Source organism: Penicillium canariense (assembly GCF_028826845.1).
Source record: "Penicillium canariense strain IBT 26290 chromosome Unknown utg000006l_segment0_segment0, whole genome shotgun sequence".
In the NCBI taxonomy this organism is placed as follows: Eukaryota; Fungi; Ascomycota; class Eurotiomycetes; order Eurotiales; family Aspergillaceae; genus Penicillium; species Penicillium canariense.
Genome location: NW_026622733.1, coordinates 1,307,770 through 1,324,374, shown reverse-complemented (window position 1 = coordinate 1,324,374; position 16,605 = coordinate 1,307,770). Strand labels below are relative to the sequence as shown.

Sequence of the window (16,605 nt, the reverse complement as noted above, 5' to 3'; positions counted from 1 at the left end):
CTCCCCAGGCGACTGCTGGGGATGTGTGAACCTAGCGGTTCCGGGCCAGCTATTGATGCATCGTGGATGAAACCTGCGTTCATAGAGAGATATGGAGTATATAAGGAAAATATTTGAGATATTTGTGTAAGCTCAATATAAGACAAAAGAAAAGCCATGTACACGGAGCACCATCTAAATTACCACTGTCCAGCAGTTGAAAAACATGACGCAGGCCCAAACACCGCATTATGCAAAAATACACGAGCAAGTAGACCGGACATGCACACTCTTAGCCCAGGCGCAGCCGTCCAGGCACGGCCCGGCCACCGAATAGCCGCGTCACACCACCTTCTTCGCTAGTGTTGTTGTCGCCTGACATCCAGCGAGGCAGGCGGAAGGGCTCTCCTTGGAACCACTGGGGTGTGCCGGTGGTCTCGAAGGTGTTGCGCACGCGGTGCGCGAAGGACTGGAAGAAATTCTCCTCTTCTTCCTCCTCGCCGTCAACAACGGTGGGCGCGGTGACGGGCCGCTGGGCTGGCCGGGGGGAACGGGAGCCCTCAGCCGTGGGGACGCGCAGTCGAGATGAGCCGAGCGATTCGTCGTCGCTGCGGTCCGATGCCCAGGTTGAGCGGCCACCACGCGAAGAAACGGCCAGGGATCCGAAGCCGTTGAGCTCGCGCTCGATCAGGTCGCGGCCCTCGCGCCAGCCGCCCACGCCGTACCCGGCCGGGTTGTTCTCGACATCGTGCAGGTCGTCGTCCTCTGCCAGGTCGAAGCCGCAGATGTTCTTGATGCGGCTGTACAGGTTGAACAAGGTGGCACATATGGGGAGGAGGATGAACATCGGGAAGATGAAATCAAAGCCCTTGCCGAGAGGTGTGAGGTTAATGAGGCGACCCAAGAATTCATAGAAGGTGGTGCTGCGGCGGAAGTCCTTCGGCAGGAATGTCAAGAAGTTGTAGGCGATGGGGACGGTGAGACGGGCCACAAGACTGGCGTACCAGCATGCGCTCTCGCCGTAGGTGTTGCGGCGTACCAGAGCCCTATTACCCCAGACCTGGACGTCGTTGACACCGACCAGAGCGGCGGAGCACATGTACAACAGCCAGATGGAGGCGGTGACCTGGCTCCCAAAGCCAATGGGCCTTTCATCCTTCCAGTTGGGGACGACGGTCAAGGTGATGGCGGAGAATTGCGGGGCCAGAGACTTGATCAGTTCGGACCAGACGATGCACACCGAGACCACCGCAAAGAAAGCACCGAAGACCATGCGCACAGTTGGGATGACATTGTAGTACAGTTGATACCGCAAGTAGGGGTTCAAAAACTTGACTTTCGGCAACCAGGATGACCGGCGGGGGCCGACGCCGAACTCGAGCTTTTTTGACGCAGCGGAGTTGATGATGGCTTGAAGATCCGCAGCCAGCATGACCAGGCGATCCCACTCATCAACAAAACGAGCCTTCATATGCCGAGCGCGTTGCAATCGCCTCGTGAGGTCGGCTAGGTAGCGCTCAGTGATGACCGAGGGGACGGTGCCAGATGTCTCGGGAGTCTCGAGGATGGGGACCCGCACATCCCCGGAGCCGGAGCCTTCGGAAAGGTCGTCGATCCATTCCTGGAAGTCGCGAGCGGTCCCGGTCTTTCGCTGCTGGAGCTGGGCGACTTGCGAGTTGAGGCTCTCCAATTTGTTCACGGCGTCCATCAGGCGATCGTGTACTTTGGGAGCATGCGCTTGGATTCGCTTCAAACGGCCACTCACGTTGGCATTGCGGAACAGATTGCGTGGAATGGTAACCAGGCCGTGGCCCATCAGGTAGATGGCGAGGACAAGGCCCCAGACATACGCCAGAGCCATGGCGAGACCCTTGATCGATGTGAACTCGAACCCATTGGAGATCGAGACGTAGATGAGTCCGACGACCGCGCAGGTCAAAACTATCAACTGGTATCGGGCATTGGAGCGGAGGGAGTAAAGGATGCGGGCCTTGGGTTCGCGGTATCCGGAGTCGACGTAGTCGCCGAGAAGAGGAAGGATGGCCCTAGAGAAGACGCGACGAGGTTAACAACTGGCTGCAATGGCATGACGCGACACGGAATTAAAACGAACCAGGTCAGCATGAAGATGAGCCAGTAGGCAATCCGCCAGCATACCAGGACCATGCGATCCGGCAACCAGATTGCCTTGGGGCCGGTGCCATTCCGCGCGCTGGATGCGAGATCGATTGGTACGAGGAGCACAACGCTTGCGGGCAGGGCGAGGGCGAGGAACACGGGAACCAGCAGATAGGCCGGCGTTGCGCGGAGGGTCAGAAAGCGGCGCAGAAGTAGCAGTACCAGCACCGAGATCGAGCAGAGGGCGAATGCGAAAAAGATATTGGAGCCCACAGAGACGGGCGACACGGAGACGGCGAACATGGTTGAGGCGGAGGAAAGCAGGGGAAGGAGAGGGGGAAAAGAACGTAAGAACGGGTCTTTATCCGTTGCTCATGACGAGGATCGCAACTTTCCCAGGGGGCGGAAATGTGGAGAGCAGCCGAGTACTTTGTAGCGGGGGGGGGGAGGGGAGTCGGTATCTACTATGGAGGAAGATGGAGATGGAGATGGAGATGGAGATGGAGATGGAAATAGAACAGTTGACGTTTCCAGGGGAGTGGCTGACTTAAGCTCGGGGGTACGCAATCTGCCCGGGCAGCAGGTACCGGGTACTGCGACTCGGTGGTATCGGGGCCCATTCGGGGGCTCTTGGGCGCTCGGTACGGAGAGGCACGGCGTTGAGTGGCTGATTGGTGGCCCGGTGGAGTACCCGGTACTTGCTCGCCGCGCCGCGCCGGCAAGCCAATTGGCGTCGCCGGATCAGGCCACGGCCAGAACGCCGTCGATCCTTTAATCCCTTAGAGGCCGATCGTCAGCACTTGGAAAGCTGGGAACTATAGAGCATCGCTCATTGACGTGGTCTTCGAAGAACAAGCTACAACACTGCTGTGATTGTTTGGAAGGGGTAGAGGGGGAGAGATGGATCCATGGACTAATCGGTGTCGACCCTCCCATGCTGCAATTCGCACAGAAGCGGCGATCGAGGAACTTGTACGGATTACTATCCAGTGCATTAGAACCAGTACGGCGTCGTGAAAAGGAGAGGGATGCATGGTAGAAGTTCCTTACTATATAATACACGGCGAAAGTATCATTCAATAATATTGACCATGGAAAGCATTATTCACCCATGTTCATCGGATGTCCGGTCGTCGGACGCGGTCTCTCATACAGTATCTAAGTTCCGGGGCCCTACAATAAAACTAGACCTACAATTTTGACGACGCTTCTGGTGGGGCCTTCAAGGCTCTGTGGAACCAGAGACTGACCCGTCTAGAAACGGAAAATAATGGACATCAGGAACGAAGCAGATGTACGCGAGTACGGGTACCTGGGTACCTGAGTAACTGGTTGCACACCGTCAAATGCAGAAGGGCGCTTAAAGGGTGGAGCCATGCTTGGACCGGACGCCCCTGTCATACGGTGGAGACGATCCGGGTGGGGTGGGGGGAAGGCCGAGACAGTGGGAGAGCGAGAAAGAGAAGAGCCTGAGAACAGAAAAAAGATGGTCGAATTAAATAGGAAGGGAGGCGACGCCCTGAAAAATGAAGAGGCAGGGTTATGTTCCAAGAGTGCACAGATCTCGGGAGGGGGAGATCAGGTCGAGAGAGAGGAGTGGCGGAGAGAAACCAAGTCCAGGCCGACAAAGAGCAGGCCCAAGGCAGTCACGGTGGAAGATAGGCAACGGATACGCAGTCGGGAGACACGGACGGGGCCGTGGTAAGGCACCGCCTGAGGCTGGGGATTGTGTGTATTGACGGTATGGTAAGACCTGGTCAGACGAGGTTTGGGACGGCCTGCTCCCGGCCCAGATACCGTAGGGGATCATCTGGTTATTCTATTCTGTCTCAAAGTTAGGCATTGCATGCAGACTGGCAAGCTGTTTCCATTGATATCATTCAAGGATGAAGAGAACACGCCGTAGATAATAACTAGGTTCATGAAGGGCATATCGACCGTAGCATACTCACCACAGTGGGCGTCAGGTACCATAGTGCAGGGACTGACTGTACGGACTATACGGACTGTACCGAATGATACGGGCCACATGATTCCAGCTCGATCCCAGCGAAGACGGTGCAACTGGAAGGCTGCAGCATCCCCGTCGCATCCCCGTCACAAATCCCCAAGTCCCCTCGCAAATCTTATTCTCTTCCTTCCCTCTTCTTCCAAGCCACACCTACTGGTCAGCGAGTCAGCACATTGCAACTCGTTGGCGCTGGTGCCCGAACGCCTTGCTTTCCCGGCTACTCGTTCCTCTCTATCTCCCCTCCCTCCCTCCAGTCCTCCAGTCCGTCCTCCGTTTGGGTCGTTTCCATCCCCATCCCCACCCTCCCTGATCGACTCGGACTCATCACGGTTCCACACCAGCAACGCGGCTTCCCTCTTTTTCCTTCCGCCGATCTGCGACCAGCAACCTCGTCGGATTCCCGATCCTCCTGTCCATTCTGCGACCGTTATTTCTCGACGTCTCGAGACTTCTCGTCTCACCTCATTCCCTCTCACCTCCTCTCGTCTCACTTCACCACGCGACCCTTCCGCTCGGATCCTGAAACCTGCTCGCTCTCCTTCCCTCCCGAAGCACACACTCTAGCGAATGCTGACAACCACCACCTCCTCCCGCGGATTACTCCCTGATCCTCATTGATGGGGGTTCCGTCATGAATCCAGGCCAATACTCCAACCCCGGCGGGGGCATGCCGGGGGTCGTCAAGCCCGGCATGCAGCAGCAGCAACAACAGCAACAGCAACAGCAACAGCAGCGCAATGAGAACGCCCAGTTGATTTTGAGCTCCGTCGCTCAAGAATTGCAGATGCAGCCTCGCCTTGGTGGATGGAAAGATGAAGTCCCCATCAAGGTTCGAGCCATGAATGTGTACCAGATGTGCGTATGCCATGACAAAGTTCCCGAAAGCCCCCCCCCTTCCCATGATGCTTGTTCTTTGTTTCAGCCCACTCACCGGTTGCTGATTCATCTCCTTGGCTTTTTGTTCGTTTCATCTGACTGACCTTCTGCTTGCCCAGGATCACCTCCCTCCGGCTGATTCAGCCTCGAATCGATCTGAAGCAGGCTGGCAACGCCGCGATTGCCTTTGAGACCAACGCCTTCAAGAAGGCCAACGAGCTGGTTCGTACTCATTTACCTCACCTCATCCGGCCTTCCCCAACTCTCCTTCCTGGACAGTTTCAATGATACTGACTACGGTGCTTTCACCTCTGACAGAGCGAGTACGAGAAGGAGTGTAACGAGAAGCTGCTCCATATCAAAGACACTCGCCAGAGGCAAGCGGCAGTTGCGATTCAAAGTGGCATGATGCCCCAAGGTGGGCTCGGCATGCAAAATCAGCTTCAAGGTGGCTTTCCGCACCAGATGAGTCGGAACATGCAGACATCGCCCATTCCTGGTCAACCTCAAATGGCCATGGGAATGAATGATCCCAATCAGCAAGCTGCCATGCAACAGCGCCAGCAACAGAATGCGATGCTCCAGCAGCAGCAACAACAGCAGCAGCAACAACAACAACAGCAACAACAACAACAGCAGCAGCAGCAGCAACAACAACAGCAGCAGCAACAACAACAGCAGCAGCAACAACAACAGCAGCAGCAGCAGCAGCAGCAGCAGCAGCAGCAGCAACAGCAACAGCAACAGCAACAGCAACAGCAACAGCAACAGCGAACTCAACAACGCCCTACAAACGGTGCTCCTCTTCCCGACGACATTCCCACGCTTCAAAATCCTGACCTCGACCACGTTGCCCGCCTGGCACAGCAAATGCTCCAAAAAACCTCCCCAGAAGATATGGCCAAGATCAGACACAACTTGTCCAACATGACTCCTGAGCAGCAACAGTACCTGGCCCGAAAGCGTATGGACCCCATGACCTACTTCTTCCGCTCTCAGGCTCTGAACCAGTTGAGACGACACCGTCGTGCCCGCATGGAGATGGACCGCGCTGCGAATAATGGTGTCAACCCGGATGGTGGGATGTCGGGTGATCCCATGATGAATCAACAGGCCATGTTCCAGAACATGATGAATCTTCAGCGCAACTCGGCTTTCCCTGGTAATCCTGGCCAGGGCCAGGGCCAAGGCCAGGGCCAGAGTCTGGACTCGAATGCTTTCTTCGGAAACGTGGAGAACATTCAGGGCCAGCAAGCCGACGGACTCCGTTCACAGGAGGCTGGCCAATTAGTAGTCCCCGCCAGCTCATCGCAGATGAACCAGCAGCCGTTCAACAACCAGCAGAACATGTTTCCCCAGCAGTCCGGTCAAAATGGCCAAGGGAACGGAAATATGAATGGCATGGGGATGAACCCCCAGATGTTCAACCAGCCGCACATGCAGGGTCTATCCAATGGAGCCCAGCAATTCCAGGCCCAGCAGGCGCAGGCTCAGGCTCAGGCGCAGGCGCAGGCGCAGGCTCAGGCTCAAGCCCAGGCTCAAGCTCAAGCTCAAGCTCAAGCTCAAGCTCAGGCTCAGGCTCAGGCTCAGGCCCAGGCTCAGGCACAAGCACGTGCCCAGGCCGCACAGAAAGCCCAGCTGGCAATGTCTGGCCAGGCAAACCCGCAGGCGCAGGGCCAATTCCCTCAACAGAGTCCTGTCATGCCGATGCTGAACCAACCCATGGCCCCTGGTCAGATCTCCCCGGTTCCAATGGCTGCTCAGGCCCGACCCCCATCTCGCCCACCGAATATGGGGCAGCACCCCGGTGGCATGCAGGGGGGACAGCCCGCGATGCAAGGTCGACCCCAGATTCCTGCCAATCTCCCTCAGGCAGTCCAGGATCAACTGGCTCAGATGACGAACGAGCAGCTGCACAATTTCTTACAGAATCAGCGCCGTGTCCATGCCAACAACCTGGCTCGGGCTAATGCTCACCAGCAGCAGCCAGGTTCACTTCAGCAGACTGGGCCACAAGCGGGTCAGAATCAAGCGATGTTTAACAGTCAGATGGCTAACAATGCTCGAATCAGAGCCTCTATGAGCATGCAGCAAGGCATGAACATGGCCGGCGGGCCCCCTCAGGCTCAGCACATATCAGTCCAGCAGATGAATCCTCAGCAGCGGGCGGCGCACCAGTATCGTCAAAATGAGTTACTCAAGCTCCATGCCCTTCGACAACAGAACAATGGCCACGAGATGACCGCTGAACAAAGCAAGGAGATGGACCGGTTCCCCTTCCCGCAGTCTCTCCTCAACAATAACTCTCAAGTACCGAAACACATTAAGACTTGGGCTCAGCTCAAGCATTGGGCAGGGACCAATCCCCAGGCCTCGAGTGGCGGTGTTGATCTGTCCAAGTTGATGACCTTGCAAAAGCTACACTTCGGCCAGATCCTGGCTGCGAAGGCTAGCCAGAATCAAAATCAAGGCCAGCAACCCTTCCAAGGACCCCAGGGCGGTATGCCAAATCATCAGAATTTCTCACAACATCCTGGCAACGTGGCAATGCGACCTATTACACCTCAGGATGTTCAACTGGCTCGCGAGAAGCTGGGGCCCAACGGGATCAACTACAATGATGATCAGATTCGCGATATTCTACGAAACCGCCAGAAGCAATTACTTGAGCAGGCCGCACACCAGCGGGCTGCTGCGCTGGGCCAACCGATTCCTCAGCCTCCTGGCTCGGTGGCTCCAAACCAGGCGTTGATGAAGCCAATCCATGTCCCTCAGCAGCCGTCGCAGGTGACTGGCGAGCTCCAGGCTCCGAATGTGAAGCCCCAACAGCCTGGTCCTCCTTCCAAGGGTGGTAAAGCCCCGACTGGAAACCAGAGATCGAAGAAGAGACCTAACCCGGATGAGACCATTGAGAATTCAGTCATGACTGCCCCTCCTCAGCAGCCCCAGGCTCCAGCACCTACCGCGACTCCTGTTCCTCAGAAGATGGGTTTCCCATTCTCGCAGGAACAATTCAACGCGATGAGTCCTGACCAGCGATTGGCCATTGAAAAGTCAATGCGGCGTCAGCAACAGAGCGCCTTCCGTGGCCCGCCTATCAATAGGGCTACTGCTGAAGAGAATTGGAACAACAACCTTCCGCCGAAGATTATGGAGGTGTACAATGAAATTTCCAGGGCTGCTCCACCAACCAAGCCTGTACCTGTTTCTCCAGAACAGAAGGCGATCATGACTCAGCAGCTGCGAGATTCTCTGGATGTACTGGCCCGACTTGATGTCGTGGTCTTGCATGGTTTTAGTAAGATGCAGGGCCAAGAACGGAATGTGAAGAACCTACTTGCCATGCGAATTCAGTTGATGCGACAGTTCAAGCCCTCACAGGAGTGGATCGTCAATGACCAGTTCACCGTCACTCCTGACTACCTGACTGGCTCTATCCTTTTCATCCGCAAGCTGTTCCAGGTGATGCTTGTTCGGATGAACCAGCAGCGACCTAATGCCAATCAAGCCATCCCTTCAACTATCCAGTCTGGACAGCCTAATCAAACTGCCGCCTTGAATGCGTCCAACCTTCAGCAGTTGCAGCAGCAGCAACAGCAAGAGGAGGCTCTTCAGCGTGCTCGGCGTGGTTCCAGCCAGACTGCAGCTGTGGCCTCTGCACCCTTTGGTGCTCCGTCTCCGCAGGGAGTCCCACACGCATATGGCCCAGGTGGACTTGCTCCTGAGAAGCTCAAGCTTCCTCCGCCCAAAAAGCGAAAGCAATCCCAAGCCGGGGTATCCGCTTCTCCCATGCAGGCCAGCGCCCCAATCATCGCTGATGCAAGTTACAAGAAGGCTGTCGCGGATGCTAAGTCGGCGGCTACCGCTTTGGCTGGTGCATTCAAGTGCGCCGTTGTCGAGTGCCAGCACCACTTCCAAGGTTTCCCGACCAAGGCTGCTCTGGATAAGCACATTGAAGAGAGCCACAAGCCCGAGGTGGAGGAATTGGTCGAGGATCCTCTGCAATACTTTGTCGAGAGTATCGATATTGGTCTTGGGTTGACTGCGGACAACCAGAAAGCCAACCAGACCGCCACCGCCAATACTGCTGCTCTCCGTTTGATGAACTCCCCTGCCAAGCCTGGCCTAGCCACCCCGGCCACTGCCAATGCGACTCCGATGGCGCGTGCCACAAGCCAGCTCGGTGCTACGAGCGCGTCCCCCGCTACCTCAACCCAGCAGCTCACTCCCCAGCAGGACAAGGCCAAGAAGCCGGCGCCGAAGCTTAGTGCGCTTGAGCAACTCGTGGAAGAGTGTAAGGTCTTGCCTCCGTGGACTGCTTGCACCTTGACGCGGGAGGAGCTTGGCGATACCTTTGAGCCCATATTCGACGAGTGCAACGTTCGTGGCGGGCTCGTTTTCGATGACGTTTTCAATATCGACGCGCTCTCCGGTGGTGACCCACGCCGTGACCCAACTGAGAATACTCCTGACTCGAATGACTTGGCGCTGGCCACCCAGACTCCCAAGGATGACCTCAAGGACCCGGTCAACTGGTCCGAGTGGTCGGCCTTTGATGACGATTCGGCTGTGAACACTGCTGATTGGATGAACATCCCGCCCGAGCTTCAGGACAACATCGCCGACGCCATCAACGGTGTGAAGGTGGACTTCGACGGTCTCGAGCGTCAGCAGAAGGAGATCAGCCTCGACAATGGTGCTGGCTTTGCCATCCCTGCCCTGTGATTGCCCTGTGATTGTGAGCATGTACTTGCACATTACACTTTTCTTTCATATTCATCTATTTCGACGAAGAGGAGAGATGGGCCGATATCATGACTATTTCTTTTTTTGTCCCATTCCGGCGGCTTTTTCTGGCGTACATACGATGCGGTTTCTTATTTTTTTATTCTTATTTTTTGACATGACAGGGTGCAACATGGAAGCGAGTGTACCATACCCATCGCGGGACTTCTGTTTTCTCTCACTTTTCCCACTGGCGATATTCTTTTTCTTTCATTTATTTGAGCGATCCTTGCGTGGATGCAGGATTTGTTTTCCCTTTTTGCTCGATTTGTGATTCCCTACTGGGCCAGCGATGGCGTTCATGCTGTGGGAAAAAAAGATGGGTTTTCTGTTTGGCCGCCGGGATGTGTGATGGTTCATGCTTGCAAATGGCATAATTTTTCATAATACCTATCTGAGGACCTTGTTAATACCAGGGCAATCTTTCCTTGAACCTCTGGACTTTGCAAACTCGTAGTTACATTTTCATCTCCATAGACGAGCCTAATCGTGGCGTCTTGTCTGTAATAGTCGTATTATTCGCTACCACGCCCGTGGTATGGCTCGCCTGGTTCTTCCAGCATGCTTTGGTCTAGTTATACTTGACTCCAGAGCTCTGTTTGCTATGGGTCGGGGAAAAGCTCCAGCTCTCTGGCGGAAAATGACGATTGCGTCAATCATCAAGCCTGCCGCTAATGGGAACATAAGCATCTGAGTTGATACGCAGAGTCGTATCGGTGGAAGTGATATTCAAAATCGTTAAGCATAAGAATATCATCATAGTTGATCGACTAGACCACTAGTATGGCTACATTGCATAGTTTCATACCCGGCTGATTAGCTGGATCGGATAAGACCCACATGCTGGGCGAGTCACGTCAGCTCCCGCTTATCAGCCGATAAGGGGATCTCCGCTTTGTTCGGCCTTCACAACCTCCCTCTCTCCTCCACAAACCCCCTCCTCGCCTCTAGTCCCTTGTCTTCAGCATCGGGACACCATGGCGGACCGCGGCCTTATTCCACTCCTGGTCACGATGATGCTCGTGACCGGAGTTTGCAATACCATCCTCAACAAGTACCAGGTATGCACGCGAGCCGACCGATGGCGGACGAGGTCCCCAGCTAACAGGAACATCCTTTTACAGGACATGCAATGCGTACGCAACTGCGACTCCCCCAATCTCAAGGAGCGGAAGCATTTTGAGCAGCCGGTTATCCAGACGTAGGTGGCATCCCCGGAAAGTGGATTGTGTAATGGACATGACTATGACTGGCCGGAAACTGGCTTACGATGTTTGTGGTTTGATAGGGCGCAGATGTTTGTCGGTGAAATGGGCTGCTGGATAGTTGTCGGAGTGTCCATTCTCTACAAGCGCTTCGTCGCGCCCCGGCTGTCCCGCGAGCCGTCCCCGCTCTTCGAGGGCGGATACCGGCCTGTGCGTGGCGAGGACGGCGGCCTCGACGATGACGAAGATTGTACGCTTGACGGCCGCGATGGTCAAGATCTTAACAAACCCGCAAATGAACCGGATGATCGCATCAAGCTGCGTGGGTGGCGGATCCTCCTTCTTGCCGCGCCGTCGTGTTGCGACATTGCGGGCACCACCTTGATGAATGTAGGGCTGCTCTTCGTTGCCGCCAGTATCTACCAGATGACCCGCGGAGCACTGGTGCTCTTCGTCGGCCTGTTCAGTGTGCTGTTCCTCCGTCGCAAGCTCTTCTTGTACCAGTGGAGTGCGCTGTTTGTCGTGGTTCTGGGCGTTGCCCTGGTTGGTCTTGCCGGTGCGCTCTTCAGCGGCGATACCGGTCATGATATCACCCAGGACGACGGTGCCCTTATGAAAGCAGGCGGAAGGACTCCTGAGGCGGTACAGACTATCGTTGGTGTTCTGCTTATTGCTGCAGCCCAGATCTTTACGGCTTCGCAGTTCGTGCTGGAGGAGTGGATTCTCGAGAACTACGCTATGGACCCCATCCAGGTTGTTGGCTGGGAAGGTCTTTTCGGATTCTCAGTCACTGTGATTGGCATGGTGTTTATGTATCTGGTCGTGGGTCGCACCGACGCCGGCCGGTATGGCTACTTCGACATGAAGGAAGGATGGCACGAGGTCATCACGAACCGCGCGGTAGCGATGTCCAGCATTCTGATCATGATCAGTATCGGGTATGTCAAGTTTTGCTTTTCATCTTTAGATGTTTTTCCATGTTGCCTGCAAACTCCCAATTCCAAATTCCATCTTACTTACAACTGCGTCCAGCGGCTTCAACTTCTTCGGTCTCTCCGTCACCCGCACCGTGTCCGCCACCTCCCGCAGCACAATCGACACATGCCGCACCCTCTTCATCTGGCTCGTCTCGCTGGGACTGGGCTGGGAGTCCTTCAAGTGGCTCCAAGTCGCTGGATTTGTACTTCTCGTGTACGGCACTTTCCTCTTCAACGATATCATCCGCCCTCCTCTCAAGGCTTGCCTTCCATCCAACCGGAGGGAGGGCCAGGTGCTGCTTCCCGAGGAGCCAATCGAGCACTTCTAGAGCACAATGTCACGATCTCACCCCACACATGTTATCTACTCGGTTGATCCAGGATCTGCCCGGCTCATTATACAGATCCGAGCTACAATTCGTTGATACTTTTGATCCAATTTTGCATGCCTATATTGCGCTGGACGTTGGCGTTCTCCCGTGTTGGCTCTTTTACTTCACAGTCTGTGGGTGGATGATATACACCTGTTTACTTATTTTCTTGTCACGCATTGTTTCGTGCTTAAGAGGCTTCAGCTCCGTCATTGGCCATAGAGCCAGTCCTACTGACGGCTTTGCTGTTTGCTTTTTGGGATCTTGTATTGGGTTATTCTGAACATTGATCATGGGATTTGCCTCTCCTTAAATGTCCAGGTACCCGTAGCAGACAGAAATCCCAATCTCTTGAAAACCAAGTGTCCTATTCCCCCATCCTGCCAATACGTAGTTACAACTTCAGTCCATCATATCGGTGACAATCAATTTTCTTGCTCTGACTCGCCCTGCTCTTACTACCAACCACGTCCTACTCGAAACCTGCACCACTCAACACAGAACCAGTTAATTTGCACCACGCAACACTTGCTCATGCACTGAATCATCTGCTAACGAAGCATGTACAAGAAACAAAGGCCGCCCATCCCAAAGTGGAGAGCAACAGAAGCACGATAGAAAGGAAATTGAAATAGAAAGGAAGAAAAAGTCTAGATGAGTCGAGGCCAAGGGGAACACATGGTGAAGGCGTAAAGTGACTAGGGGTAGGTGTGTATAGAACTGGAGAAGTTTTGGGGGCTGCTCGTGAAATTAAACGCTCGTCCGCCTAATTACTTTTGTTCGAAGGTCCTTTTCTGCCCATAAATCTTGCAAGAACGAAGGGCTGTGTTCGGTTGCTAGGTTGATTTAAGGCTCGGACCAGTCGACCTGATCAGTGACTGGGTTTCCGTCCCGGGAAGATGACACTCGGAGACGGAGGCGAAGCTTGGGTGGGAGGGCCTGGTTTGAGAGAAATGGTGTTAGCATCATGGTCAAGGGTTTGCGGAAACAGTTGCAAGGATAACATACCCCACTCATTGCAGTCACGCGCATTGTCTGGGTGCCCTCTTCGCCAGCCTCAAGGTCCGCTTTGCTGATAGCACTCAGCTGCAGACGCTGGCTCTTGGGCACAGCGGCCTGCAGGCCGACGTTGGAGAAGCTGTCGAAGTTTGACTCGTTGCGGAAGCGGGCCAAAATCTGGGCGTTGTTGCCACTCCGCTGGACTTGTAGGGTGAGCACGAGGCCATCCTTGTTGAAAACGGTGTGTGCGGGCGTCGAGGCGGCGACCGGCGCAGGCGAGGCAGAGGGAGAGGGCGTGGAAGCACCCATACTACCTCCACCAAGTAGGTCAAGTGAGGCAGAGGCAGACTGCTGAGTTAGCTGGGGAGAAGGCGAGGCGCCGTTCGAGCCGAACAGGTCCATGATGGCGCTGTTGTTCATGGAGCTCTGGCCTGCAGGCACGGGGGCCGGCGACGACGTGCTCGAGTCTCCTCCGCCAAGGATGTCTGCCAGCAGATCGGCGGTGTTAGGTCCGTTTGATGTCGGGCTGGTCACGGGAGCATCGGAGCCACCCATCAGGTCAAGTAGCAGGTCGTGCTCGGCAGGCTTGGACACCTTGGTGGATTTGCCGCGCAGGATCTTACTCTGGCGCTTCTTTGTGGGTGCGCCGAAGACACGCTGTTCCTCGCGGATCTCAGGCGCAGGCATGCGCTCAAGGACGCCGCGGCGAATCTGATCGTAGCCGAACAGGTTGCTGTATTCAACAGCACGCTGCTGAATCTCGACGCTTAAATCAGCAGTTCGGCTGGAGAGGAAGCGACGAAGGCGCTCAATCTGGGTGGGTTCTGACAGGCGTGTGGTAAGCTTCATGGATGCGGTGATGATGTACTCGATAGTGATCTGGGAGGCATAGGTGCTGTTGAGGATGTTGGTGAACAGGTCAACAATGTCACTCTCGCGTACATCCTTGACCAGCTCCTCTTCCTCGTACTGGCCGCCCTGTAGCAGACTGTCGGCATATTCCCCAATCGTCCAAGTGGCAGCCAGGGTAAGGCCCTCTTGCGAGATATCCTCCTTCAAAGAAGAGTAGAGCTTCTGCACAGCATAGGTCTGCAGCTCAGGGGTAGTGGCAATGAGACGAACAAACGACGACAGAATCTGCTCCTTGACGTAGGTCCCAGCCAGCTTAAGAACCCGTAGGATGGTATCCAGGTGCCAGCGCTTATTTGGGGCAAATCGGTCAGCGGCAATTCCAATCTGGGTGGTCATGACCGGTTTGAATTCATTGTCAGCAACCTCTAAGAAGGCTAGCAGCTCCCGCACAAGCACCCGTACATTGCTCTCGTTGATCAACATGAAGCTGAGATCGAGCGCTCGCCGGCGAATGCTGATATCAGGATCCCGCAGACATTCTAGGATAGTGTTGCGGTGCCTTTGCACCGCGTTCGGTTCAATGGCAACGACTTTGTTCAATGTGTTCAATGCAACGTAACGGATGTTGTTGTCCTTGTTGGACAGGAATTTACCGAGGATGTTAACACCCAGGACCCTCAATCCGGAATCGGCTTCGATGTCGAGAATAGTGAGCACAGCCTCGTACAGGATGGCGTTGCCCACGTTCTTGGACGAGTCGGTGTTGGTGGCCACCTGGGCCAGAATATCGTTGATCAGTTCACTGGTGGCCACATCTCCTCGGCCCAAAACCCGCAGGAACCGGAGAATCTTGACCTGAAGGAAAGGATCCGTAATTCCAGATACATCGTGTTCTGGGGCATATCCGGATGTTGTCAGACCCTTCAGGGCGCGCACGAGACCCCCAGCGAGTGGCCGGAACGTCTCGATCACACCCTCTGGGCCTTCCTCCTCCTCTTCCGCCTCACACAGATCAATCGCAAAAGTCAGACCGCAAAGCAAGACACCATGGTTCCGATCCCCAAGCAATGTCTTGGCTTTCTCCAGGAAATGCTCGTGAAGATCCGGGACCTTGCGACATATCCGCATGGCACAAATGGCAGCTTTTCGTCGAATGTAGGGGTTCGCCGTAGACATGAGGTTTTCGACTTCGGTGAAGAGGTCACGAGACATCTCGACGGAGGCGATGTTGCCGAGGGCGCAGAGGGCGAGACCGACGATATACTGGTTGGAGTGGCTCAAATCACTGGCTGCGTGTCAGCATGACCTTCCCCCTTGGCATGGTTATCATTATTGCGGAGCTACTGACTTCTGCAACGAGTTGGTCACTAGTGTCAGCACCTCCTGGTTCTCATCGAGTAACAGCATCGTCCCTAAGTAGCCCAGTCGCTTGTCGGCGAAGCGGTGCGAGGCCAGTAGCTTCAGACATTCGATCTGACCGAAGTGAGTCCGCTCACCCAGGGTGAACAAATAAAGCAGCTTAGCCACATTGTTCCTCCTATAAAACCTCATTAGGACCGTCTGTTTATGTCAATGGGGAGAGACCAGGCTGTTGGAAGCTAACCGGATGCCGGACTCGTGGCTCTCTTCGCGGAACGAGGCTCGAATGGCAGCACTTTCTTTCTGAATGACTGCCCGCTCATCGGCAATGGTCTTCGCAGATCGGACATTGCGAATAAATTGCTTGACTGTTGGGTACGTGGGTTAGAGGCGCCGCAACCTCAGGGGAGACAGTGAGGGGCGGCGGGCAGCCAACTTACGGGAAGACATGGCGGTCCACAACCCCCAGCGGGGTCAGGAGAGAAGTGACAATGGGAGATGAAAGACAGGAAGCCCGTGGCGGGATCTCAAAGACAATGCTCGTAGCTCGCACGACAGTAGTGAAGCAATCCAGCGTCCGGTCTGGATTGGCTTTATTATGGCCCGTGACTTGGGTCGACCTGGCTTCTTGGCGGGAGGGTACGCTAATCCCAGAGGGGAAGGGTCCTTGGCGGACTGTATGGAAGATCACCTGACCATCTCAGTCAGTATTAGACACCTGAGGCAAAAATTACTTGGCTTACCTCTTCAGACGTAATTTACTAATTTACCTGGTGGCCGCCGGCAGATCCGCGGTAGGCCGATGTACAGTATAATGCATACCCTGCTTGGATGCAGAATTTAAAGAAGTAGCACTGCCCATAGGGTCTCGTGCCCAGATACTCTGGCGTTCAGTTCAGTTCGAAGTTGAGCCTTGTTCATGCAGCGCAGCATGGCCCCCATAACTCCTGTAGATTGCGTGCAGGTCAGCCTATAAGGCCGACCGTTGACGTAGTTGGACGATCCCGCCCCATTTTTCGGCATCCGTTGCTAGTTCAGTCAACAAGGTTAAAAACAATGGCTCACCCGAGCCT

The 16,605-nt window shown here is 55.1% G+C and overlaps 5 protein-coding genes across 5 annotated transcripts; 3 read left to right on the top strand and 2 right to left on the bottom strand.

Moving 5' to 3' along the window:
- Window positions 1-271: 271 nt before the first annotated feature.
- Window positions 272-2,400, bottom strand: N7482_008455 (LMBR1 domain-containing protein; the record flags this gene model as incomplete). The annotated part of the gene is made up of 2 exons (XM_056690579.1): window positions 272-2,024; window positions 2,093-2,400. The coding sequence occupies 2 exons, from the start codon at window positions 2,398-2,400 to the stop codon at window positions 272-274; spliced, it is 2,061 nt and encodes a 686-aa protein (XP_056540344.1).
- A 1,726-nt stretch (window positions 2,401-4,126) lies between these two features.
- On the top strand, window positions 4,127-4,672 carry N7482_008454 (uncharacterized protein; the record flags this gene model as incomplete). The annotated part of the gene is made up of 1 exon (XM_056690578.1): window positions 4,127-4,672. One exon carries the CDS (start codon window positions 4,127-4,129, stop codon window positions 4,670-4,672), a length of 546 nt encoding a protein of 181 aa, XP_056540343.1.
- A 67-nt stretch (window positions 4,673-4,739) lies between these two features.
- On the top strand, window positions 4,740-9,709 carry N7482_008453 (uncharacterized protein; the record flags this gene model as incomplete). The annotated part of the gene is made up of 3 exons (XM_056690577.1): window positions 4,740-4,963; window positions 5,104-5,206; window positions 5,303-9,709. The coding sequence occupies 3 exons, from the start codon at window positions 4,740-4,742 to the stop codon at window positions 9,707-9,709; spliced, it is 4,734 nt and encodes a 1,577-aa protein (XP_056540342.1).
- Window positions 9,710-10,746: 1,037 nt separating this feature from the next.
- On the top strand, window positions 10,747-12,280 carry N7482_008452 (putative nucleotide-sugar transporter; the record flags this gene model as incomplete). Its single annotated transcript, XM_056690576.1, has 4 exons — window positions 10,747-10,830; window positions 10,894-10,970; window positions 11,058-11,912; window positions 12,007-12,280. 4 exons carry the CDS (start codon window positions 10,747-10,749, stop codon window positions 12,278-12,280), a joined length of 1,290 nt encoding a protein of 429 aa, XP_056540341.1.
- Window positions 12,281-13,168: 888 nt separating this feature from the next.
- N7482_008451 (AP-1 complex subunit gamma) lies at window positions 13,169-15,982 on the bottom strand (the record flags this gene model as incomplete). The annotated part of the gene is made up of 5 exons (XM_056690575.1): window positions 13,169-13,261; window positions 13,331-15,458; window positions 15,522-15,710; window positions 15,777-15,900; window positions 15,973-15,982. 5 exons carry the CDS (start codon window positions 15,980-15,982, stop codon window positions 13,169-13,171), a joined length of 2,544 nt encoding a protein of 847 aa, XP_056540340.1.
- Window positions 15,983-16,605: the final 623 nt, after the last annotated feature.